The sequence below is a fragment of the Meriones unguiculatus genome, chromosome 7 (assembly GCF_030254825.1).
Source record: "Meriones unguiculatus strain TT.TT164.6M chromosome 7, Bangor_MerUng_6.1, whole genome shotgun sequence".
Lineage (NCBI taxonomy): Eukaryota > Metazoa > Chordata > Mammalia > Rodentia > Muridae > Meriones > Meriones unguiculatus.
In genome coordinates this window covers 85465325-85491788 of record NC_083355.1, presented here as the reverse complement: position 1 = coordinate 85491788, position 26464 = coordinate 85465325, and the positions used below count along the sequence as shown (strand labels likewise).

Below are 26464 nucleotides of genomic sequence, written 5' to 3'. Positions count from 1 at the left end.
TCCTGATGTAAGCGTCCTGACTAATTTCATGGCATCTTTTTAAGAAAGATCCACTTTCTGAAGCCTTATGGTTTCAGCTTTCTAGTTAGTGTTAACTATCAACTTGAGACAGCCTAGAATTACCTGAAAAAGGAGTCTCAGTTGTCTTAATCAGGTAGGACTGTGGGCATTTGTGTGAGGAATGGTGTTAACTATTAATTGATGCAGGAGGTTCCACCCACAAGGTGGTACTGTCCTCTTGATATGTGGTCCTGGGCTAGATAAGGAAGCTAGCTAACCATGATCCTGCAAGCGAGCCAGCAAGCAGCATTCCTTCATGGTTCCTGCTGAAGTTCCTGCCTTCATGCCCCTTAATGATGGACCTGGAGGTGTAAGCCAATAAATTCTTTACTGCTCTATGCTGCTTTGGGTCAGAGTATTCTATCACAGAAACAGAAATCAAGTCAAAACACTACCAGAACACAATAGTAGACCAAAGTGACTAAACCTCATGAACTCTATCTTTCCATACCTTTTCCCCCATGGATACACCTCCTGACGTGATGATGACATCAGCGCGGCTGATACCCTCGTTCAAGGCATTGAGTAAGTCATCTGGGCTGGAATAAAAAAGATAAGTCTGTTAACATACAAAGGGAATATGCAGTGCTCACTGAAAACTACTTTATAAATCCCGAGTTTACATTATCATAAGCATAATAATGTGTTCTGTGTGAAGTGGGTGTAAAATGGGTCTCTACAACTAAGAGTGTACAAGTAATAATGTGGAAAAAGGACCTTGTAAAATGCTGAAGTAGTGGCTACTGGTACTTTCATAGGGCTTTTTGTTCAAACTGTGCAGTAGAGAGGGGAGATAGTGGATGCTGTAGGATATCTTACTTATTTTAGTTTGCCTACAAATATCCCATGTACTGAAAGTCACATGTCCTTAGAACTCCTGGGAATAAAAGTATAGTTAACCACCCTAGGTGTTGACAAGATCACATAAGACTCTTTAGAGAAAATCAGATGTGGTTTATGCCTGTTATTCCAGCATTTAGGAAGTTGAAGTAGGAGGATCACTGTAAGTCTGAGGCCAGCTTAGGCTGCACAGTGAAATCTCAAAAAGAAAACCCGAACAACAAATGAACAAAGAATCTTTAAAGCACGTGACTTGGAGCCTTTAAAAATGGGCTAGATTCTGACAGGCAGAAAAAAAAAATGGGAAAGGTAGCTTTATAAGCAAAAGAAATTGTGCTGGCAAGAGCCTTGGAAGAGCAACTAAGCCTGTGGTGTTACCAGATCAGGTAGATAATGGCCTGGCTAGAGTGAAGAAGGACTTAATAGAAATGATGAGGTAGGATACGATGATTTTAGAAGTTCCTCAAGCTTGAAAATGTGGAGTCTTTCAAACAGGAAGTGGAAGGAGGAACCCCAAGGTCTATGAAGAGCCAATAGGAGTTTATTTGGGAAAAGAAAGGAGAAATAAAAAGAAAAAAAGCTGTATGAACTACCACTTTGGAAATCAATCTGGTGCTTTCTCAGACAATTAGGAATAGTGCTTCCTCAAGATCCAGCTATACCACTCCTAGGCATATATCCAAAAGATGCTCAAGTATACAACAAGGACATTTGCTCAATCATGTTTGTAGAAGCTTTATTCATAATAGCCAGAAGCTGGAAACAACCAAGATGTCCACCAATGGAGGAATGGATGCAGAAATTGTGGTACATTTACACAATGGAATACTACTCAGCAATTAAAAACAAGGAAATCATGAAATTTTCAGGCAAATGGTGGGATTTAGAAAAGATCATCCTGAGTATGGTATCCCAGAAGCAGAAAGACACACACAGTATATACTCACTTATAAGTGGATACTAGACCTATAAGAGGATAAACATACTAAAATCTGTACATACACCTAAGGAAGATAAAGAAGAAAGAGGACCCTGGGGGTAAGATGATTAATCTTCACTTAGAAAGACAAATGGGATGGACACTGGAAGTAGGAGGAAACAAGTAAGAGGAGAGAGGGCCTCTGAAAGACTCTACCTAGCATTGTATCAAAGCAGATGCTGAGACTCATAACCAAACTTTGGGCAGAGTGCAGGGAATCATAGGAGAGAAGGGGGAGTTAGTATGACCTGGAAAGGACAGGAGCTCCACAAGGACCAAATATATCTGGGCACAGGGGTCTTTTCTGAGACTGTTTCCCTAATCAAGGACCGTGTATGGATATAACCTGGAACCCCTGCTCAGATGTAGCCCATGGGAGCTCAGTATCCAAGTGGGTTCCCTAGTAAGGGGAACAGGGACTGTTTCTGACATGAACTCAATGGCTGGCTTCCCCCCCATTCCCCTGAGGGAGGAGCAGCCTTGCTAGGCCACAGAGGAGGACATTGCAGGCAGCCCTGAAGAGACTTGATAAGATAGGGTCAGATGGAAGGAGAGGAGGACCTCCCCTATCAGTGGACTTGGAAAGGGGCAGGGAGGAGATGAGGGAGGGAGGGTGGGATAGGGAGGGAATGAGAGAAGGGGCTATAGCTGGAATACAAAGTAAATAAACTCTAATTAATATAAAAAATAAAAATTTAATTAAAAAGTAAAGGGACAGAATAAATAGTGGAGATTGAGGATAAGCACTTCCTTTCAGCAACGAAGGCAAGTAAGTGTACCAGGCCCCTCCAAGGTATGTGTTATATCCAGTTCGTACTGTCCTTTTCTGAGAACTTGTTACTTGTGGAAGAAAGTAGTGTTCACCTTCTGTTTGATGAAGATCTGGCACAGACATCTGAAAAGAGGGTAAGCTTGGCTTCTGATTTTCTAGGTTTGGCTTAGTCCTTCCACGAGATAATGCTATAACCTCCCCCAAATTCCTCCTTTGCTTACAGCCACTTGAATAGAAATTTGTCCCTTACTGTGACTGAATGTGTTTCCCAAATCTCCCATGCCTGTAAAGGTGGATATCCTGTCACCTTAAGGAACTACTTGATAAGGGAGGGGGCAGGAATGTTAGTGATGCCAAATGGATTGAGCCTGCCCGAGCTAGGATCCTGGTGCTACTACTTGCTAAATGTTAACTCTTAGACAAGTTGGTAAACCTCTTTTGCCTCAGTTTTCCATCTATAAACTAATAATAATACAGCAACTACCATAATGAATGTTGCAACATAAGAACAAAACAAAACAAAACAAAACACTAGGAATAGTAACTAGAACATCTGTGTTCTAGGAAAGGTTAGTTGTCATTTATCCAAAATTCTGGCAAAGCACTTTTAGGATGCCAGATTTTTTTTTTTTTTTTTTTTTTTTTAAGTCTGGAGGCAGTCCTACGTTGAGATTTAAGTACATTATAGAGTATATGTGAAAGGTCCAAATGGCGAGGCAGGTCATTTTCCTGCTTGAATCACTGGTGTTTTGGATCTCAGAAGTAACTGCCTAAGGAAAATAAAAATTTGCAAAGTGCTTTGTGGGAGGTTCTGCCTACCAATATAGGGACCATTTTCAGTTCTTCAGTTAGATGTACAAAAGTACTCATGTGTTTACTGAAGGCAGAATACATGATAAAAAAAAATCTGTAAAATTATTTTTAAAGTTGACTGATTAGGTGAGCATGGAAGAAGGATTACACTGAACTAAGCATTCTAAACAGATCTCATCATCCTTTTTCCTTTTGATTTAGGGGAAAGGACAAAAAATTATTCTGTTATGTGGTAGAAATAACATAGTACCATGTAGAATGTAGTTCAGGTGAATATCAAGATAGTACAATTTGGTGCTGATATAAGAAGACATTGGTTAATTTTACCAACCTATAATATGCTGGCTGCACAAGATTTTGAAAGGTGTTTTGAAACAAAGCATCAATGACCACATATGATCATGGGACTAATCTTTGTAGGTCTTGGCTAGATGATGACTCCAAAGAAGCACACTTTTCAGTGATTTTTTTCTTATTCCTTTCATATTATTCTCGAAATCCTTTTCCTATTTTGTAAAAACAATCAAACATACCAAAACAAAACAAAAAGCCCCATGTAATCACCTAATCACTAAGATTTCAGAGGTTCACGATATGATGGCACACTCATGGCTTACTACTCAGTAATAAGCTAAGGATTTTGGGTTTTCTTTGACTGTCTTCTAAATATAGACTTAGGGATTCCTTTCATGAGGCTAAACAATCCCTGTTCAATCTATACGACAGGCTCTCTGGACAGAGAAAAATGTTCATGCTTTTAAACCTAAAACTATAGTTTTTGCTAAGATTCAAAGGTGTGAGTCTACTCCTGTTTTCTATAGACATGAGTTTACTGCTTTTTCTACAATGTGGATTTCAATACAATGGTAATACCAATATATCTCCTTTGATAAACTAAAAATTCATATAAACTTCTAGGAGTCAAAGAAATCATAAGATAGGTCAAATGGATTCCAGCTAAGTACAGCCTAAGTTTCCCCACCTGTCTGTTCCTGAGAATGAAAAATTCTCCTGGCCTTTGGCTTCCTCCCCTTCCCTAATTACTAGGAAATTTTAACTTCTGTTCTTAGTCTATATTTGTCTTATATTTTTATTTGGCTGACAGACTCCATCCATGGATCACCTGCAGGCTGTAAACTGCTGAGTTCTGGATTTGCTGAAAGCTGATATAAACCAGTCCAGCCAATATGATTGCTCCCTGTCTCTTCAGCTGGATCAGCTAATCAGATGCTTTTCATAAATGGTCCATTGTTCAGCCTTTGACTAACCTCTCAGCCTTCCTGGTCCTTGGCAACAATGTCCTAATGTCAGATAGAAATAGTTACATGAGAGAATACTTTGTCCCTTGCCACCTAACAGGCTAAAATGCTAAATCAAAAGGGAACTCCCTGGCATAGAAGAAAAAATAAGCCAATTGACATACCATTAAGCTGAAAGTTATTAAATCCACAAAAACAAATACCTATCACAGGGTCAAATCCTATATGCAACTCTGCAGGGGCGGGGTTTGGGGAGGATGTAATGCCCCAAATTAACCTGTAAGCGCCACTTGCCCAAGAACCAGATAACTTTCTGGAATGCTTGGAATTGTAATTCTTAGAAAATAACAAAGCCTCATGGGAAAGTATAGTGTACAATAGGTTTGCCCTTATAAATACCTGTAGCACATTTCTCACCTGGGAAATTTCAGGGAATGGTCCTGACCAAAGTCCGTCTCTTGGTCAGTATTTAATATGTAATAAAGCCTGTTTCAAATTTGGCTCAAATTTGGCTCCAGTGAATCTCAGGACACTAGCCCTAGGCACTGTATAAATGTATGCAAAGAAAGAAACTATGGAAGAAAAAATAAACCGAGAACAGAACAAGATGCCGACAGAGACAAAAGGAATACTATGGGAAAAAGATAGAGGGGAGCAAAAAGAGAGATTTAATTTGTTTTGAAAATAGGCAAGAAATTGAAAAGATTCACAAAGTCCAGATAAAACTGATGAAAAACACATACCCAAGTATGTTCTGATAAAAATTTGGTAATTTCAAGGACAATTTTGAAATCTCACAAATATTCAGACAAAAGGATACTTTTACTAACAAGGGAAACTACTTTCCTGCAGACCTGTTTTCTATAATGCCCTAAGATAGAAAACAGTAAGTAAGCATAACCATATCTCTGACAAAAGGTAATCAGTGTTGGATCCTATACTGGCCAGTTGGGATGCAAAAACATTTGAAAAAAATACAAATATTCAGATAACAAACCATGAAGTAATATTCTAGAAAAGTTCCAATAAATGAAAAAGTGAAATAAAGAGAGGGCTCAGGTAGAAGAAACTAGAACAGAGTTCAGTAGTGAATACATATCCACTTATTCATACACATTCATTTCTGAAAATAAACAGCTAAACTGAAATAGATAATGACTGAATAAACTTGGGAGTTAGATTTTTTTTTGTTAAATATGAACTTAAAGTATAGAAATGTACTGTAAAAGAACATTATTAAACCTAGAAATTTTAATGCATTTAATAAAACGTCTTTCAACATTACGTAAAGGTTAAGGAGTAGATGGAAGAATGAGAAAAGTAAAAGTATTCTAAGGCTCTCATGTGATTGGTATAGGTGTGCATGGAGTAAATGAAAATGTTTGTAGGAGATAGTCAGTGTCTCCTTTTTATATTACAGTGAACAGAAATTAATTAGTGAAAATAAAATAGTAACTATATTTGACTATGAGGATTACTGTTTGGGAGGAAAACAACAAAGGGAACTTGGATGGCATAATTTCCAAAAATAATAAAGGATAAAAGAGAGCAAATAATATCTGAAGCCAAGCAACAACAGAGCCAGGAAAAAAAACAATAAAGTTGTATAGCTAATTAAGAAAGTTAAGATGTAAGCAAAAAATTAAATTCTGGTAATCATTTATGCAAACTTTCTGTGAGCCAGATGAACCAAAGATGACAGTAAACATTATATCATCATTATCACCATCCTGTTCCTCAATAAAAACCCCTTTTGGATTAAACACACACACACACACACACACACACACACACACACACACACACACACACACACAGTTTTCCTTTATTTAGTTCTGACTTAAATGCTATTTATGATCATAAAGTATTTAGTGGTATTTTCTCTTCCTTTCTCAGGCTACATTATTTGCAATAATATCAGTATAATTGTTTAATCCCAAAGCTACTATGGAGAGGTTGATTTAAAAGCATAGGTGGGAAAAAGGTGCATCTATATCTCAAAGTAAATCTATCAGAGAATTAATGTGACTTTCTGAAGACTATATGTACTAGTCAGGCTTTGTGAAGAATATACTGTCTAAAGAATACGCTATGGCTTTGTCTGCTAACAACCTGATTTCAGAGGGTGCCTGCTTCATTAAAATGCCTTTGCTTCTGAAAAGTTGACTTGACTACAAATGATTATAATCCTAAGTAGCAGAAAATTCTTTGTGCTTCACTATGAAGTCTGCTGTGAAATTCAAGATCAAGACAGAGCCTTTAACCAAGATTAGGGTTTATAAACTTCAAAGTGCTCAGCATGGGAAAGGGGCTGTCCTGAGAAAGAGGGAGGCAAATACAAAAGAAGATGGGAGGAGGGTAAAGGCAACTAACGGCATACAGGAGATATGACGGGAAGTGGGGAAGAAGAGTAAATAAAAGAAAGGGTGCCTGAAAAGCCGCAGAAATCATTAACTATTCACTTAAAAATAAAACACCACTATGCTATACATAATTCTGAATATAAATATACATATATAGCTTTAATGTGTTTTTCTCATCTGGGCTGATGGTGCTTCCTCTAAGAACCAAAGACCACCTAGCAAAAACCCCAATACCACATACAAGAAGCCCTCTATTGAGTTGTTGGCCAGGGCTGTCTGAGGTCTCTCAAAACATACAGTCTATTGCCCTTGGTTCCCTCAAGAGGTGGAAGGTACAGTTCCTATTGCTGATGAGACCATGCACTTCAGAAACAGGACCCAGAGACCCCAGAGTGAGAAGTGACCTGAATGTTTCTTCCCTGATGACTAGCTTTCATGGTACCTGAGGCACTATGTAATGTAACAAAGGAGGGAGGTAACCAAAAGTCATACCTAGCTGTGACACCTATGAACCACATCAATAACCAGCATGGCACAATAACCGTAAGAGGGCAATAGTGTCACACATACCTTGATTGAAACCAACAGCTCTTTAATTGGATGTAAGGCACACTCAACAAGAAGGAAACCATGCCTGGTATTAGAAACAACCCCTAACAGCAATTTATAAATGTTTGTCGTTATAACTACAAATAAGTGTAGTCTTCACCCCTCATCAGCGAAACTTCTCTTTACAGCAGATGGAGACCGTTACAGAAAACCAGTCAAAATGCAGACTTGTGGAGCCCAGTCCCAAAGGATACCTCTACACAACACTCCCATACTTAAACCTCAGGGAGTTTTGTGGAAGAGGGGACAGAAAGACTGTATGAACTATGAACTATAGAAACCTGTTTTTAATTGTGGTATGGCTCACTCTTTGATCCCAGAGCTTTCTGTTTACTGTAAACAAGCACTTGTGGTGTGGCTCAGCCCTCCCACACACCTTTAATCCAAGAACTAAATAAAGTCAACCCTGGGTCAAGAGGCTGAGCAAGCAACCAGCTGGCAGGGATTAAATAGAAAAAAAAAAAGAAACATTGAGAGAAGCGTATTTTAGACAGCAAAGAGGAGAAGAAAGGGCCTTTTGGCTTTTTCCTTCTGGGATGTGAGCTAAGTAGAAAGATCAACTGGGTGCTTTCTCTGCCTCTCTGAGTAATAGGTTTTCACCCCATCATCTGGGTCCTGAGACTTCATTGGTAAAATCAAACAACTGGGATTTAACTGTTTTAAAAATAACACTGTAAGAGCCAGAACATCAGGAATTTTGCTGTGAGATTGTATCTCCTAGTAATAGCATAAGCTACACCCAACAAGTCTCACCAACATGACTGCCCAAATGTGAGATGAACAAAGATGACATGAAGGAATATGCCAAAGTGAATGGGGAAAAGTTCACACAGACTCAACCCCACACAAGGAAGCTGTAGGCAACTGAAGAAAAGCTGTCAGTGGGAGAGGTGCCTTTTTCTAGGAAAGAGTGCACCAATTAGTTTTCCAGTGCCAAGCAGTTAGCCCCCCAAAACATAGCACAGGTAACATTATATGGACCAAGTGAGTTGTATTTAGCAATAACTAATGAAAAACAGTCATGAATTTGTAGGAGAGCAAAGAGGAGGTAGATGGGAGGGTTTTGAGGGAGGAAAAGCAACAGAGGAATGTTGTAATTAAAATTGCAATCTACCCTCTCAAACTTCAAAGTGCTCAGGAAGCAAATTAATTTTATTTTAAAATACTTAATATGAAATAGATAAACAATACCTGCTAATTTGTTTTTTCTTACATCAATAGCAAATTGTAACATTTTAAAATGAATGAAGATGGAAGATAGTGGGAAGTTTTGGGTCTTGAGGATTAAAGAATAAATGCAGTTAATAAATACCCAAACAACAAAAGCAGCTTGGGGCATTTACTAATTTCTTTAAAGAGCAAGGGTAATGATAAGCATTTTTCTGGGCATTAGTTCATATTCAACATAACACATGTGCTATGTTATTTCTCCTGACTTCAGTTCCACTAGGTATTTTGGCACTGTGGAGTTAGAAAGAGAAAAGAAAAAGGCCCAGCTTTGAAGTTAACAAGCTAGTGAGGACAACATTTAAAAATTAAGAAAATACCAGGTGTGGAGGCACACACCTTTGATCTCAACACTCTGGAGAGAGTGAGTTTGAGTCTAGCCTAGTCTACATAGCAAAATCCATCCCAGCCACAGGTACATAGTAAGAGCCTGTCAAAAAATTAAGAAAACTAATGAAATAAAGTAGTGATAATTTATTGATTGAATTAAAAAATGATTAAAATGAAAAAAAAAATGAAATATGTGAGGGAGACATAATAATCAGAACTGGGTTGAGGATCATTAGAAAAGTTTGTGAGGTTAGGTTAGTGTCAGGTCCAAAAGAAACAGGAGAAATAGCTAACTGTGGTGGCTATTCGCATACCAAAGCACACCTTTGGCCTCCAGGCTCTCATAGTTTCTCGAATATCTGTTACAGAGTCCATGCTGGCATCCTGGCAATTCTCACCCTGCCCCCTACCCTAAACTTTCCCAGCTCATTAGCTTCCCTTCCTCCAGCTTCTCCTGCCCACATAACCCTGTCGTTTCAGCCATGTGCTCTTTGCTCTTGTGTCTTCAGCCATGTGTCTTCCTCTTTTGGTCCTCCTCTCCATCCCCTTCTCCTTTCATGGTCTGATCAATCCTATCTGCTGGCCATCTGTAGTCTACTTTCTCTTCCTGATCTGGTTCCTTCTAGATGCCCCTGGTTGTTCTCTCCCTCATATCTACAACAAAAACCTTTCCATCAACCATACATTGGAGGGTCAGGTCCTCACTTGATACAGGCAGGCAATTTCTACAGGTGCAGAACTCCTTGCAGAAGACTTAAGGGTTCAGAAAGGCAACTGTCATAGACATTAAAGAAGTCTCCCATTAGGAATGAGAAGACTGTCTTTTAATTAAATGCATGTTCATTAAAGTATGAAGAATTCTTTGTTAATGAGGAGGAAAAAAAAGAAAAATCTCCAATAAATGATAGAACAATCTGTTGATTCAAAATTTAAAGCTGTATTTTGAGCAGAGAAGAGTTCATTTTTTTTTTTTAAGATTTACTTATTTATTATGTATACAGTAGTGTTCTGCCTGCAGGCTAGAAGAAGGAACCAGATCTCATTATAGATGGTTGTGAGCCACCATGTGGTTGCTGGGAATTGAACTTAGGACCTCTGGAAGAGAAACCAGTGCTCTTAACCTCTGAGCCATCTCTCTAGCCAAAGAGTTCATTTCATAAGAAGTAGGCAGTTTATAAAGAAGAACCAATTAAACCGAAATCTAAACTCTCTTGTTGATTAGAAAGTCCCACTTTAAGACCATTAGGGAAGCAGTAAGAAGTTAGATGTGTTTGGTTCACAAATTGGAAGCTGTAAGGCACTGGGCTTTGCCCAAGTAATCACTGTACTATTAAGTCTATCTTGATAATTTCTGTGAAATGTGCCAGTTTTATAAGAACCCAATTTGCTATCTCAGTACTTGTTAATCTTCCACTTCGTGCTTTAATGTGAACAGGGAGCTTTACAAATTGGCAGCTGGAAGGCTGAAATCCAAACACCAGTCTAAGACAGAGCCAAGTAGCCCAACAGGATTTGAGTGGAGCAGGCTTCTATGAAGCCTTTTATTCATTTATTGATTTATTGATTGATTGATTCCCCAGAAGGGGAAGATTTTTACTTAAAATTTAAGTCTTGAAATGCTACAAGGACCAAGTCATTACTTGGGAAGCTGTGTCACTGAGTTGTGTCTTAAACTGAGGTACAAACAGTATTACAATCAGTTTTAAGAATAAAATGAAGCCAAATAATACTTTATTTTTTTCAGTTAAAAGTGATTTTATTTTTTGTGTATGAGTGTTTCACCTGGATGCATGTATATGTGCTATGTGCATACCTGGTATGTGCACAGGAGTGTCAGGAGAGAGCTTTGGATTCCCTAGCATTGGGTTTATAGACTGCCTTAAGCCTCCATGTGGGTGTTAGCAACCAAACTCAGACCCTGTACACGAATAACAAGGACTCTTAACCACTGAGCCAATTGTCCAGCTCTGAACTTTATTTAAAAAAAAGTTTTTTGGAGGAGGATCTGTGAATTTGAGTCATGTTTACTGCTTGTTATATTTAAGAGATAAATGTAAAGATTGTCTATTTAGGCCCCAGAGAGCAGCTTCCCAAATTTGAAGATACTTTGTAAAACTGTTCTAAATAGTTATATATGGAAGTTTCTAGGTTACATGAAAAGTAAAAACAGTACAAGAAAAGATGGCTAGACTGTCCAATCCATAAGACGTGCCCTTACCAATTGCTGTGGATATGGTGTACCAACACATTGTCCTAATATTGAAGAAGCTTACTATTATTTGTTGGGGAAGTACACACACTGACACAATATAACAAATTCTTTACCTACTATGTTTAGGCTATACATGATGGCAATTTTATGAGGAAACTGGGAAGAAAATACAAAAGTTGAAGCTCACATATGCCCAAGTGACCAATTTTTTTTAATTAAATTTTTATTATTTTTTTGTATTAATTAGTTTATTTATTTTATCCCAGCTGTAGCCCCCTCCCTCATCATTCCTTCCCAATCCCACCTTCCCTCCCTCATCTTCTCCCTTTCCATCTGATCCTAGCTTATCAGGTCTCTTCAGGACTGGCTACAATGTCCTCCTCTGTGGCCTGGTAAGGCTGCTCCTCCCTCAGGTGTGGGGGGTTGACCAATATTTTAACTAAGTGTTGGCTACAATTTTGTATTTCCTGGCATGGATGACACTCAGTACTCAGTAACTCATGCTAGTAGGACAAACATGCTGATTGGTTACTGAACCAGCCATGGGAAAAAAAAGAAAACTAGGACATTTCTAAGCTTAACCTGTTTTATACTCTGGAAGGGAAGATAGGATTCAGGAGCCAATGATGTTATGAATCAGGACAGAAAGCCAAGGGAGAGCCATAGGAAACCTTGTATTAGTGAACATAAGAAGAGCTTCAAAAGCCAAGAAAGCATAATTTACAAATGGAGGGTAAGATGGGGAAAATGTTGGCACATAAAACTGTAATAGAGAGACCTAACAGCTGTGGTCCCCCCCCCCCACATGGTTTGTCTATGTAGCCCTGGCTGTCCTGGACCTTGCTCTATAAATAAGGCTGGCTTCAAACTCAAGAGATCCCACTGCCTCTGCCTCCCAAGTGCTGGGATTAAAGGCATGCATCACCACCACCCAGCTAAACATACTATTTCAATAAAGTGTTGTCCAAAGGAAGATGAATCAACACTAGTAACACGGGTACAATTCAGTGCTATGAAACAGCCTTTACTATTTCTCCCAATTTCTTTTTTTTTTTAATTGTTATTTTTGAAATCTGAGGTTAACAGCTGGAACATTTGGAAGTATTATTTTTAGGCTATAACGCTTTGTGTCCTCAATAGCAATTTACTTATAACTCACAGTGCATGCACTAAATTTACTACATTGTTGCTACTTTCTGTGACCCATGGATCAGCAGCTTGGGGTCGACTGTAAATTTGTTAGTGTTAGATCCAAATGAAACTCCACTCCCCCAAATTCTGGTGCTCATTTTCCTCTACCAAAGGGGCTGCTTTCTTCTCACTGTCAGGAGGGACAAAGGCTACCTGCGGTGCTGGCCAAGCTCCCTCAGTGTATCACAAGTAGCTCTTCCCACCTCCTCCTCTGTGTCGCCAGCCCCAGGTTCTCATTCTTCTAACTCTGATATTTCAGTTATGCTCTCTCTCCTCTCTTTTGTCTTCCTCTCTTAGTCCTCTCTCTTGCCCTTCTGTCTTAGTTGTTTCTTTCTCTTCCTCTCTTGCCACTGCCAACCCCCATGGCCAAGACTGGTCTGCTGGTCACATTTAGTCTACTACCTTCTCTCCCTGCTCTGCACTCTTCTGGATGCCCCTGGCTATGCTCTCTCTCATATCTGTAATAAAATCTTTCACCTACCTTGGGGCAGTCATGTCCTTAGTTTATACAGCTAGAAAGGCTGTCTTAGCCCACTCCAGCTGATTCATAAGCAAGGTTTTCATTAAGACCAGGTAGCTAACATCATACACAATGAATGTTTCCTGATGACTGACTAAACAATGAGTAAGCTGTACCATTCTCACTTCCAGTCTCCCTCGGTCATTAGCCCATCTGATACACTGCAGTCAAATTATTTTTCTAAAATAACGACTAACTCTATTACTTCTGCATTAAAAAAAAGCTTAAAATTCAACTAATTTGGACAATTCTACCTTTATTGAAAATCCTTTTAAAATGTAACCTCAGACATCTGACAAATTTATGTGTATTCTTTCTATCCCAACCTTTTTTTATAATTAGTCTGGCCTATAATTGCAAATTTTATGTTTCCTATTGGATTAACACATCATCTCTTCTTAACAAGATCCCATTAATCCTTAAGATTCTCATACTTTATGAAACTTGTTCTGACTACCTAAGCTTAGAATTGCTACAGCTCTTCTGACATTTTTTATTATGTCTTTGAAATCATGGCAAAGCGTTGTGCATTATTATCCTCAAGAAATTTAGACTCCATTTCTGCCTCTGCACTAACTAGCTTTATAATGTTAGATAAATTTCTTAACATCTCTGAGTTTCAAAATTAGAGTTTTTTAAGAAAACCAAACCAAAACAAAAACCCCCTAGAAACTCCAATACGATATTGTGTTCCATACAGTGTAAGAAAAATATAGAGAATATATTTTAATGTAGACTTACTAGTTCCAAGTGAACACTTACAAATACAGTTAACTTTCAGATATTTGAAGTCTTCCTCTTATAATTCTCACTGAATTACTAACTCACCATGTTTTATAAAAAACAAAAACAAAAGGTACATAAGACAAAAGGAAACTTTATAGGCTGCAGAAATGGCTTCACAGTTAAGAACTTTGGCTACTTTTCCAAAGGGTCCAGGTTTAGCTCCTAATACCCTCAGGGCAGCTCACCACTGCCTGTAACTCCAGTCGTAACGTACATGATGTCCCTTTTGGCCTCCACAGTGCTAGGTACACATGCTGTACAGACATACATGCAGGCAAAACACCCATCCAGAAACAAACGGTAAACATCAGCTCAATTCAATTTAAACAGTTACAACAACTGACTCTTCTATAGTTTATATCGATTGAAAAAAATCATGGTAAATCGCAAGAACAAGAGCTGCAAAGTATAATCATACAGAACCTAAAAACCACACTCACGCCTTTTTAGATGACAAGAATAAAAGGAGTAGTTTCTACCCTTATCTGGCTTAGCTCAGCATGGTTCTGTGCTTGAAAACATTCCTGAGCTGTTTCTCACCCAGGGTTCCTCCCATGATTTCTTGTTCCCTTGCTGAGCTTCACACAAAGGCTTCTGTATAACAATATTTGCTTTCATTAGAAAAGGGAATACATAGCAAAAAGAATGCAGAGGCAACCTACACAGAATATCAATAGCTGTACAGTGATGTACCTTGTTTCCTTTGCTAAATTCCCAGTGCAGATTTCCATTAGAATAGCAGTAAATTCTTTCCTCCCACAATCCACCTCTGAGTTCTAAACCATTTATTCTGGGCTTCTTTAACACAGCACTCTAAGACTGAAAAAGTCTATATTAGCAACACTCCCTTAAACAACAGCCCTGTTCTCAGTTTCAAATAAGGTACTGCTACCAAATAAAAGGACATACACTAGAAAGTGGCACCTGTCTCTTCACCTATTCTGGTTTTATAGTTTGTTGTTCTGTATGCTGTTTTCACAGTATGCTTTGGGATTAAATTAAAATCCACATTACAACAACATCAGGAAATGTTTATTACTAATTAATTAAGGACTTTACACAAGTTAAACATCAGTGTTAGATCATAGATGCTCTAGCTGTCGTCCCCCACCCATTTCAGTCTCCTCTACTCCCTCAGCTCTCTCTGGGCAGAGTTGATAAAGCATGCTGTGTTCTTGCAGTCTTCTTTCTCTCAGCTGGAAACAACCTTGAATTATAACTTTACTTTCAATGCCTTGTGATTTCTGGCACATAGGCTAGGTTACCATGATATGGAACTTTATCCTCCCACCCTGAAAATTCCCCTTGTTTTTGCAATCTGCAGGAATGAAAGGTCTGTGTCCCTTGAGGGCCCTCTCATGGCTGCCTATTTATGGCCTTGATGCTATCTCTTCTAACTGGTCTCCCACTTCAGGATCTCATCAGCCATGAGCCTGTAACTCTTAACAAAGGACAATTCATTCCCTTTCTACAATATATCTATTAGTACACCAACATAAGAACCCTTTAAAGGTGTTTTGTCTTTTATAATAAGATAATGTCAGTAATGTAGTACATCAAGTACCTAAGAACCAGAAAGAGAAGAAGAAGAAGAAGAAGAAGAAGAAGAAGAAGAAGAAGAAGAAGAAGAAGACCAAACCAAAACAAAAAGCAAAAAGACCAACCAACCAACCAAACAAAAACAACAACAACAACAAGACCAAACCAAAGCTGGCTACTGTGGCCCAGACACTTGAGAATTTCAAGTCTGCCTGTGCTACATAACATACACACATGCACACACATACAACCCCACAAAAAATATAAAACCAAATCAACATGGAAAGTGAAAAATTACACCTGAGAATGGGTAGAATTACAGGTCAGAACAGTGCAATTTAGGGGTAAGATGTATAATAATAATAATTAAAAAGCTCCTTTTACCTTTACATGTCTTAAATAGTTCATTAATGCACTTGAAGGCAGGGCCAGTACCAGTGTTTAGTGGGAACTAAGACTGAATCTGCTGAGCTTGTTTCTTGGAGTTTTAGGCCTGCTCACATTATCTCTGTGCTTTTAAAACTCTTAAATCCATCCCATCTCTTCTCAGAAGTTTTTTCCTGTGTTCTTTAAAGTTATATTTATGTCACTATTGGTTTTAGATGAAATTTATATTAAAGGGCAGATTACTGCTTAGGCCCAAATTAAAAGAATGAGGTGTCTTTCCCCTGCTGTGAAGCTCTTCCTACTCCCTTTCTAGCTGGTGGGTCTCTGATATTAGGTGACTTGCATATTGGCCATCAGCTATGGACTTCTTTAAACAGCCGGGTGAACCACAAACAGTAAAAATTTTAAAAAAAGAATGAAGCTTAAAAACACATCAAACAACCTCAAAAAAGAAGTTGAAAAGTTCCTCCTATGAAGCCAATGTTCAAGATTTAGACTGTGCCCACTTCCCGTTTAGGATGCACTGACGGCGCACCTACTAGAGCACCCTGTGAAGTGAGGGCAGGGCGGCGCACCTACTAGAGCACCCTGTGAAGTGAGGGCAGGGCGGCGCACCTACTAGAACACACCCTGTGAAGTGAGGGCAGGGCCTTTTCAAAAGCACCCAACTAAAGAAAGGGTCAGTGCATAATGACCTTCAGTGACAAGGTAGTGATAGGGGAGACAGTGGATGCAGTGTTAGTTTTACCAGGTTGATATGCAAATTACTATAAGCAGTGACACAGGAATTTGTGCCTTGTGAAAAGGGCTACGTAGCAGTGTTACTTTGCAGTTGGATGATCAGAAAACAGACTGTTTTTATTTTATTTATTTTAATGATGAAAATGCATCACTGGAAATTCACAGGAACATTTGGGGAATTTACTGAATATCTGAATTGATTTGGTAGGTGTTGTGGACATAAACATGTTAATGTTTTAATCCCAGGTGTGGGATGTGGGACTGATACAGTTAGTCCACAGCAGCAAACTATTTGACTTGTGTGGGCTCTGAGAGGAGCTCTTTGCCAGCTGCAGATAGTTTAATTCTGAGGATTCTAAAACAGAATAAATACCAGAGCCTAGAAAGTGTTGGGGAGCTGCGAGAAAGAACAAGGCTGCTGCTGCTTCCCCCCTGTGGCTTCTGGTTGCTGTTGATACAGTGAGACAAGAAGTTGGAGATCTCCTGAAATGAGGCTTGGACTGGCTCCAAGGAACCCAATGACCCTAACCAGCAGGAAACAGCTAAGAGAACTGTGCTCCATCTCCCACTAACCCTTTCTCTCTCCTACCTGGTGTTGAGATGTTGAAAGGGATTGGGGTGGAGTAGGGAAAAAGAGATATAAGAAATGTATATCAAAGAGTTTTTAAGAAGTACTTCAATAGGTAGGTAGGAGCAATGTGCTCTTCAATGTGGGCAGGTATAGTTAATGGACCTCCTTTGCACTTAAATAGGGAAGCTGCAAGAAATGTGGGTTATACAAAATTAATATACAAGCCCATGGAAAATAACTGTGCTTAAATGTCAAAAAAATCAGGTAATACTAGTTTTACAGTCTCTCCTTTAGGATTCTCATCTGTGTTTCCAATGTCTTTCTTGAAATGAAAGTGTGAGCAGCAATGACATCATCCCCGTCATTTCTACCAGGATAAAGCCAATTACTTAAAAAAAAAAAAAAAAGATATCTCTATTTAACACACCATAGCAAAGTAAAATATTTCTCCTTTTGTTATGCTCATTCTAGGAAACTATTTATTCCTAAAGTTCATATGTACCTCTAAAATCTTTAGGCTTCTGAAGAATGTGATCAACGAGAATTTTGTTGTTCAATCTGTCTCTTTAGCACCAACTCCAACCTACCCCAGTAATCTAAACATTCATATTTCAGAGTAACTATTTTTCAAAACAAAACGCTATACTTACTTGTCTCCCACAATACCCAGGTTGATTGTAGGGTAACCATGTTCCTGAATTGTTGCTAGAAGTGTTGACCGATTGCTGTCTCGAATCTTTCCTGGTAAGAGGTCATCTTCAGGATTTAGCAGCTACAAAGCCAAAAAGAACCATCACTATTTTCTTAGGTAATATTGCCTATTATAATGGAAGAAATTAGATGTGAATACATTTAGCATCTGAGCATCTGTGACAGTATCTGGTATGTAAAAGGATCTTTTAATAAATATTGTAAGTAAAGGAGACTGGTAACTGAACAGTGGGTCAAATTTCACACTAGCTTTGGCTATAATTTGGCAATGTCAAGGAGAAACTAGGGTTTCCTAGAAACATTATTATGAAACTATATTTGGTCTGGCAATACTATCTTCCAATTCATCTTAAAATACTTTTTATGTGTACGGTTGTTTTGGCTGCATGACAGTCTGTGCCCTGGATTCCCTGGAACTGTACTCAATAGGTGTGTGTGAGCTGCTGTGTGGGTGATGGGAGTCAAACCTGGGTCCTAAAGAAGAGCAGCCAGTGTTCTTAATTATTGAGCCATCTCTCAAGCCCTCTCCAATTTATTTGACAATGAGAATATTCTCAAGTCTGAAAGGAAAAACCACTTGCTTTCTTTCTTTTCTTTTTTTTTTTTTTGAAGTGGAATCAACAGTATTAAAGAAAAAACTCTGAAAGAAATAGGTATTTTGTGTCTGAGACATAAACAAGGAATACTTAACTACATACATACACAATTCTATCTGAGTTAATATCTATCAGTTGTGTTTATAAAAAAACAGAAAACTTACTTTAGATATTTGGATGTTTCAATAAGCAGTCAGCTTAGTATAGAAGGAATACCTTTTGATTCAGACTAAATGCAAATTACTCAAACTCTTGGCCTTAATTTTCTCATTAATAAAATGACTTCATTTTATAATGAAGTGCTTTACAAGTTACCCTATAAAGTACTTGTCAGAACTGAACAGTTTATGCAGATAAATGTGATTTATTATATTACTGATTATATATCATTAGTATCAATATATTACACTGTTACTATATAGTATTATTAATAATATTGATGTCATGTTATCAATAAGTGTGATTACCTTTTTTATAATAAAAGCATCTACTTTCCCCTTGGTTTCATATTGTCACTCCTGGGCGCTAGTTCACACCACACTGCTGACAGTGTGAACCTAGACTATTTTGACTGCAAAATACTTAAAAAAGGGCCCCTTAACCCATTGTGTAGTGGTGACACTGAAGATTAAGTGTAAGTTATATTTTCATTGTCAGCAAGATGGCTCTCAGCAGGTAAAGGTACTTGCCCAAAGTCTGATAGCCTGAGTTTGATCCTTGGAACTCATGTACAGGCAGAGGAGAGAAATGACTATACAAAGTTGTACTTTTACCTTCACAAATACACCAAAAACAAAGTAAAGTAGAAAGTAAAACAAAGGAGATACATTTCAGTTTCAGAAATAGTATAAAGTTAAAATAAGTGTTTTATTTTTAAGGTGCCAAGGATCAAACTCGGAGCCCCATGTGCTACAGTACTGAGCTGAAACCTCAGACGCCAAGTACAACTTGGAAGTAGACACAGAAGGGGGAGATGGCAAGCCTATCATCTGAGATACTTTGTTAATACGGAGAGTACCCAGAGCAATAACCACAGTCTGCCCTTAATATTTTTTCTGATTCATTAGTGTTCTTTTTTTTTCCTTTTTTTAAATTTTTCATCAATTACACTTTATTCATTCTGCATCCCCCCCATAAGCCCCTCCCTCCTCCCTCTGCATGCATGCCACTCCCCAAGTCCACTGATAGGGGAGGTTCTCCTCTCCTTTCTGATCTTAGTCTATCAGTTCACATCAAAAGTGGCTGCATTGTCCTCTACTGTTCTTATATAGCCAGAGTTTTGGCTTTATGTTAAGAAGTAGTGGCTTTCAAACTATCTCCTTACAAAGAGACTGAAAAAACTCTTTGCCCCTCCATGTCACCTGGAAGTCTTCCCTTAAAATACTGTACTATTAACTTTATTATATGCTATTGTACACTGTAACCCACTTCTACATTTAGTCGCTGGCAGTGATTTGAAAACTGCTACTGTGGTGCTAATATAGATGAATTTTCTGATTTCAAGTAGCAAAAGTATTGGAGTCATAATTCTATAAAGGCCACGACCTGCAGCTCTGATACTGTGTTGGTTGGACAAGTTAAGAAAAGTGTGTGTTTACTATTACTACTACTGCAGTATTTTCCTCGCCTCTCTGTTCAGTTTTTGCAAACAGTTCCAGAAAGAATAGAACAGTTAGATAAAACTGGAGAACCAGTACTTTGCAAGACTGACATAATGCAATAATAGCTGGTTAAACAAGGGATTGGATTTACAGTTCATTTAAAGTATTTTCAAAGAAGCATACCGAATTAAATGGAAGGCTAAATATAAAACCCACAAATTTCCTCTTTACAACTTAATCCTATTTTATGTTATAGTTCTAGCTATGCAGGAATGGTACTTAAAACTTATTATAATTAAATTATAAAAATTGAGAAAAGTATAAAGTAAAACAAAAATATGTTTCACCATTTCCAAAGCTTGTTGCTTTTCTATCTACAATTTAATTTCCAATTTTTTGTTTTTGGTATTGTCAATGATTCTACTAGCTTCTTAACTTTTCAATAATCAACTTTTGGATATTTATTTTTCCCTTTGGAGTCTACTCTCTTCCGAAAGACCTCAATTATTTAAAGCCTTTCTCTTTTTCTTTCTTTCTTTTGTCCTTCCTTCCTTCCCTTCCTTCTTTCCTTCTCCTTTGAGACAGGGTCTCACTGTGAACTCCCAGCCGAGAGCTCCCTATGTGGACCAGGCAGCTCTCAAGCTACACAGACCCCTCTGCTTCTCAAGTGCTGGGATTAAAGTTGTATGTCACCATCCCTGGCTCCATTCTACTTTATCTCCTCATTTTCATTCTGTCTCGTTACCAATATCTCCACAGCAATAGCTTAAGTCCCCAGTTCTAGGCATTCCGTATATTATTTTTTGAATTTTGTAAAGTCTTCCCCACGGCAGAATGAAGCAGAAACATGAACTTGCAATACTGTACTATTGCCGGTGGAACAGTTAAACTGTACCAAACCAATTATGTAACTCAAAGTATCAAAAGGGATATTATTTTATTACAAACTTATTTAGATCTCTGTATTCTGACACAGACATGACATTTACTTAATTGTAGCTCCAAGTGGGCTACAAAGGTGAGAAAGATTGTACCAGCAAGTCACCTGCTTTACAAATTCTTACCAGTCTCCTCTTGAACTATTCACTAAATCTCCTTGAGAACTACCCAATAACCAACTCCAGTTCTACGAATCAGCTATGTGCACTATTGTAGCTCCTTTCTTTTGAGATACTACTGAGACTGTAGTATGGTAGAAAAATATGTCATCTCAAAATATGTCACTTTGGTATAAAGGAGATTTTTTTTTTTAATCTGATGGCAAATGAGAAGCATTAAGGACAGGACCTCTTTGATTGTACATGCCTGTATTCCAGTGCTTGGGAGCTGCAGGAATTCATGGTAGCCATCAGCCACATTGAGGTTAGCTACGTGAGACCTTGTCTCAGCTCCCTCCTCCAAACACACATAGATCAATAAATGCAGTAAGTTAAAAGAAAGGATGCAGACAAGAAGTCTTGTCACTGAGCTTCTCTTTTGGGTTAAGCTGTACTTCCCTGAATTCTCTTAGCTTCTTTGCTTAGGAGATATAGTGGTTTCAATGCTAAATGTTCCCTCACAGCCTCATTGACATTTGGACTACGGTTGTTAAGTGTTGTTTGGGGCATTAGGGAACCTTTTTGGATGGTCAGCCTTATAATGGGAGTTTTAGTTTCTGTAAAAACTCAGTTATGTTATGCAAATATGTTTTTGTTTTAATCCCAAGTGTGTGATTTTAGTTTGGGCTTTAGTTTGTCCATAGCTGATAAATGCCTTCTGCAGGGCCTGGTCTTTGCCAGCTAGTAATGGCCTGCCTCTGTGCAGCATAGAGAGGGACATGGTTTAGTACTTTGAGGTATATAAATATGAGAGCCCAGAAAGAGAAGGTGTGGCAGCTGGAGAAACCAGAGATGGACAGTGTGATGACTTGGAGGAGCCAGAAGGAGAGAATGTTTCAGCGCAGCAGCTTGGAGGAGACTGCTTGCTGCATTTGCTGTGGATGGAGATTGGTATAGTCCCAAATGAACCCACTGACCCTAAATAGCCGGGAGAAGAAAAAGGGTCTGCATCCACTTCTCCACTAACCTTCTCTCTCTCACCTAAGGTTAAAAAGTTGGTGGAAGGGACATAGAGGCTTAAATAACCCAAATAAAATAGAGAAAGCAACACAGCCTTGTTTAGAGGAAGTAAACCCTTGGGGGCCAGCTTTGAGGTTTTATACCCAAACCTCACTTTCTATTTTCTTTTTTCGTTTCCTGTGTGTGGATGAATATGAGATGAGCTAGTTTCTTGTTCCTAGGGATTGCTAGCAAGCCTTTCCTGTAATTATGGACTCTAGCTCTCTAGAACTGTACACTAAAATGAACTCTCAATTTCTTCTTCAAATTGCCTTTGGTCGTGGTATTTTATCACAGCTATAGAAAAGTAACTAATACAGATTTTTCTAAGATAAATTAACTTATTTTGAGTTATGATATTTTTGGTTGAGCTCCCAAAGTTATAGTTATTTTGTATGTCATAAAATAAAGTTCTTAGGGCATTTGTATATTTGATCAGATATGGGCTATTTTTCCCCCTTGGTAAGAGTATTCATTTGATACTAATAAGCATCTTATCTACCAATTGGCTACATTTATGTCTGTCTCTAAGATTTTTTTTATTGCTTTATAAACCATTTATTATATTTGAGGAACTGGACTGGAGGGAGATTTCTTCTTTACTCATTTGAGACTGTTAATTTTTAGGGTTCAATGTTGAGAGTTCAATTTTTATGTTTAGCTGATGGATTCATACATTTATCAAATAATGAACTACCTGTTGATGTAACTCTAGCTTGTACTTAACTTTCTTAACCTCTGAGCCATCTCTTCAGCCCCTTTTGTACTTAACTTTCTAAAAGGCATTCTTTCATCAAGGAGAAGAGCAGTACTTGGCATACTTTTAACATGACTATAATATTCACATGAAAATACATTTAGAACAAAAGAGGAATATAATTTTAGATATTCAGTGATTATCATTTTTATTGTTATGCAAATCTCCAAAAAGGAAATATGCAAGGAAAGGTAAGTGTTCTTTTTTTTGCATTTTTTAAAATTTATTTTTAATTTTTTCTTTATTAATTACACTTTATTCACTTTGTATCCCCCCTGTGGTTCTCTCCCTCCTCCCGTCCCAATCTCTCCCTTCCTCCACCCTCTGCATGCACGGCCCTCCCCAAGTCCACTGATAGGGGAGGACTTCTTTTCCTTCCTTCTGATTCTAGTCAATTAGGTCTCATCAGTGTCTTCTTCTGTGGCCTGGTAATGCCGCTTCCCCCTCAGGGGGAGGTAATTAAAGAGCAGGCCAATCAGTTCATGTCAGAGACAGTCCCTGTTCCTATTACAATGGAACCCACTTGGATACTGAACTGCCATGGGCTACATCTGTGCAGGGGTTCTAGGTTATCTCCATGCATAGTCCTTGGTTGGAGTATCAGTCTCAGGAAAGACCCCTGTGCTCAGATTTTTTGGTTCTGTTGCTCTCCTTGTGGAGCTCCTGTCCTCTCCAGGTCTTACTGTTTCCCACTCCTTTCCTAAGATTCCCTGCACTCTGCCCAAAGGTTCTTTTGTTAAGTCCTCAAGAAGAGAATCTGTCTTAATTTGTCTCAGTGACTAATCCACTTAGTTTCCCATAAGAGACCTTTCTCTATTTCTGTTCTTCAGAGATTTAATGACTTCATGATGTGCCTAAGACGTACTTTCTCATCCATTGAAATGGCTTTGCCTTGCATCTAAGTCTTCTGTGTAAAGTGAAAGTTATAACTTTTTGTAGTGGTCAGTAACTATTTCCATCTCCCTTGTAAGCAGTAGCTGTTTTATACACCTTCTCTTTTTTCCCCATTTTCTAAAATATTTATTAGCTGCTCAAACTAACTTGATGATTATATGTACACCCTAGAATATTCACATCATCCAGATTAAGAGAACACACATATACTCTCTCTCTCTGTGTCATCAGGTTATAAACACTAATAGTATGTATTTTTATTCAAATAGCTTTTACTTATTGCTCTGGGAAAAACAGACAGTTAGGCCAACTCCCTTGGCTACTTGGTTATAAGGTAAGATAAGACAAAAAATAGGAAAATTCACAATTTTCAAGAATAATTTAAGGACTCCAAAAATTTTGTTTAGAGCATGGGGAGATAGTCAGTTGGTAAAGGGTCTGAGTTTGGATCCTTAACACCCGTGCTAAACAAACAAAGAAACAAAGAGCGAGTGTAGCTCCTCAGCGAAAGCTTGTAATCCCAATGTTGGTTGAGCTCTATCTTCAGTAAGAGACCCTGTCTCAAAACAAACAAACAAACAAACAAACAAACAAACAAACAAACTACCTCCCCTCAAAACAGGGAAAAGCCCAACAGGTATGAGCACTTGATGTTCTTCTAGAGGACCCACAGTCAGTTCCTGGCATTCACATCAGGCATCTCAAAACTGCCTATCACTTCAGCTTCAGGGGAATCCAACACCCTCTTCTCGGCTCCAAAAGCACTCACAGAAACAGACAGACTGACAGACAGATATATATCAAAATAAATCTAAAAAAATTAAGGTTCTATATGTTTGTATGCATGTATGTATGCAAGTGTGATTACCCATGTGGAAATATATGGTAATGGCCTGAAGTGAAACAATGTCAGGAAATTTGTTGAATGACTAAATTAATGAATGAGCCTAAATACTCAAATCAGGCCATGAAAGACTAAAAAAAACAGTAAAGATATTCAGAATTGGTAACAGTGTAGAAAAAAACAACTTCTCAATATTTAAGAGAAGGGAAAAATCAACTGTATTTCTGGAGGAAATTAAATTAACATATGATCCAAAGTCTTAAATAAAGCATTGACCTAGCAATGCTATGAATGTAACAGAATAATGGAACATGCAAATCAATTTGAATGTTTATTATAGTGTTATCTATACTACCAGTAAAAATAAAAATTAAATGTCTTCTAATAGAAAAATGATAAATATGAAGAATTTATAGTAGAACTTTTATACAGCCACCAAAGATGGATTACAGATATAAAGAAGATTTGTGACTTGCTATTTAGGTGTAAAATTTTATGACATATAATTACATTTAGAGTATATCAGTTTTACATACAGATTTATATTTATATGGGCCTAGGGAAAGACACATATGGGCATAGAAATTAGACTGAAAGAGTATATAGCAAAATGCTAGTGGCTGTTGAAGTTTCTTTTGCTCTATACTAGAATATACATTTCATAAGGATAATTTCATGAGGATAAAGACTGTTTTTACTGTTTATTGTTGTATTCCCAGCAACTGAAGTGGTAAGTAGAATGAATGCTTCTCAGTATGTACTAAATAAATGAACACTAACATTTTTCCAGTATTCTAACAAAACTGTTACTATTATATAATTAAAAAGAGATCAATATATACTCAAAGGAATTAAAGCAGGTACTTGAAGAGCTATATTTACTTTCTAATAGTTATATTAGCCAAAAGGTATCAGCAACTCATCTCAAATGTCTGACTGTAAAAAAGAATGCTGATCCATACTGCAGCATGGATAAACCTGTAGAACATTTTGTTAAGTAAAATGGACACAAAACAAAACAAAACAAAACAAAAAACCCAAGACTGCACTTATATGAGGTACTTAGAAGAGTCAAATTCCTTGAGACAGAAGGTAGAATGCTGGTTCTTAGGTTCTTAGGGTCTGGTGGGAGGAGGGATGAAGAGTTGTAAAATGGATATAGATTTTTAGTTATGCAAGAATAAAACACTTTTTAGAGAGAGAGTGAGAGAAAAGGAGAGAATAAGTCGGGTCGGTAGGAAGGCAGAAAGGCACCTGGGGGGAGTTGGGTGAAGGGAAAGAATATGATCAAAACATATTGTATAAGGAAAAAAAAAACAGTTTTGGCAATAAGAATGTGAGTAGCAGGTGTGGCTCCAAAAGCACTCACAGAAACAGACAGACTGACAGACAGATATATATCAAAATAAATCCAACTCCAGCACTTGGGGGGCAGGAAGATCTCTGTAAGTTTAAGGCCAGCATGGTCTATAGAGTAAGTATCAGGCCATCAAGGGTTACACAGTGAGACCTGATTTCAAAAACAAAACCCAAACCAAAATATCTAAACCAAAACCAAACAAAGAAACAGGACAAACCACAAAAAAGCAAATAAAAAAAGTATATTTAATATTGTTTAAAATGGTTAAGATAGTAAATTGTATTTTGAACGTTTAACTACAATAAAATTTTTTAAAGTTAGAACACCACTGATGACAGTGATGAAAAGCAGTCATGGAATAGTGACATTATTGTAAAAAAAGGCAATGTAGGAGGAGGTATTTTTT

General features: G+C 37.9%; 1 protein-coding gene across 25 annotated transcripts in view; it reads right to left on the bottom strand.

The window, feature by feature from the left end:
- The window catches only part of Gphn (gephyrin), a 416220-nt gene that overhangs the window by 32079 nt on the left and 357677 nt on the right, over positions 1-26464 (bottom strand). For all 25 annotated transcript variants that reach the window (XM_060387712.1, XM_060387715.1, XM_060387716.1 and 22 more), the window contains 2 exons: positions 17850-17971; positions 512-599 (listed from right to left, as the gene is read on the bottom strand). In XM_060387712.1, coding sequence (XP_060243695.1) covers positions 512-599; positions 17850-17971 — 210 coding nt within the window. The remainder of the gene's footprint in view (positions 1-511; positions 600-17849; positions 17972-26464) is intronic.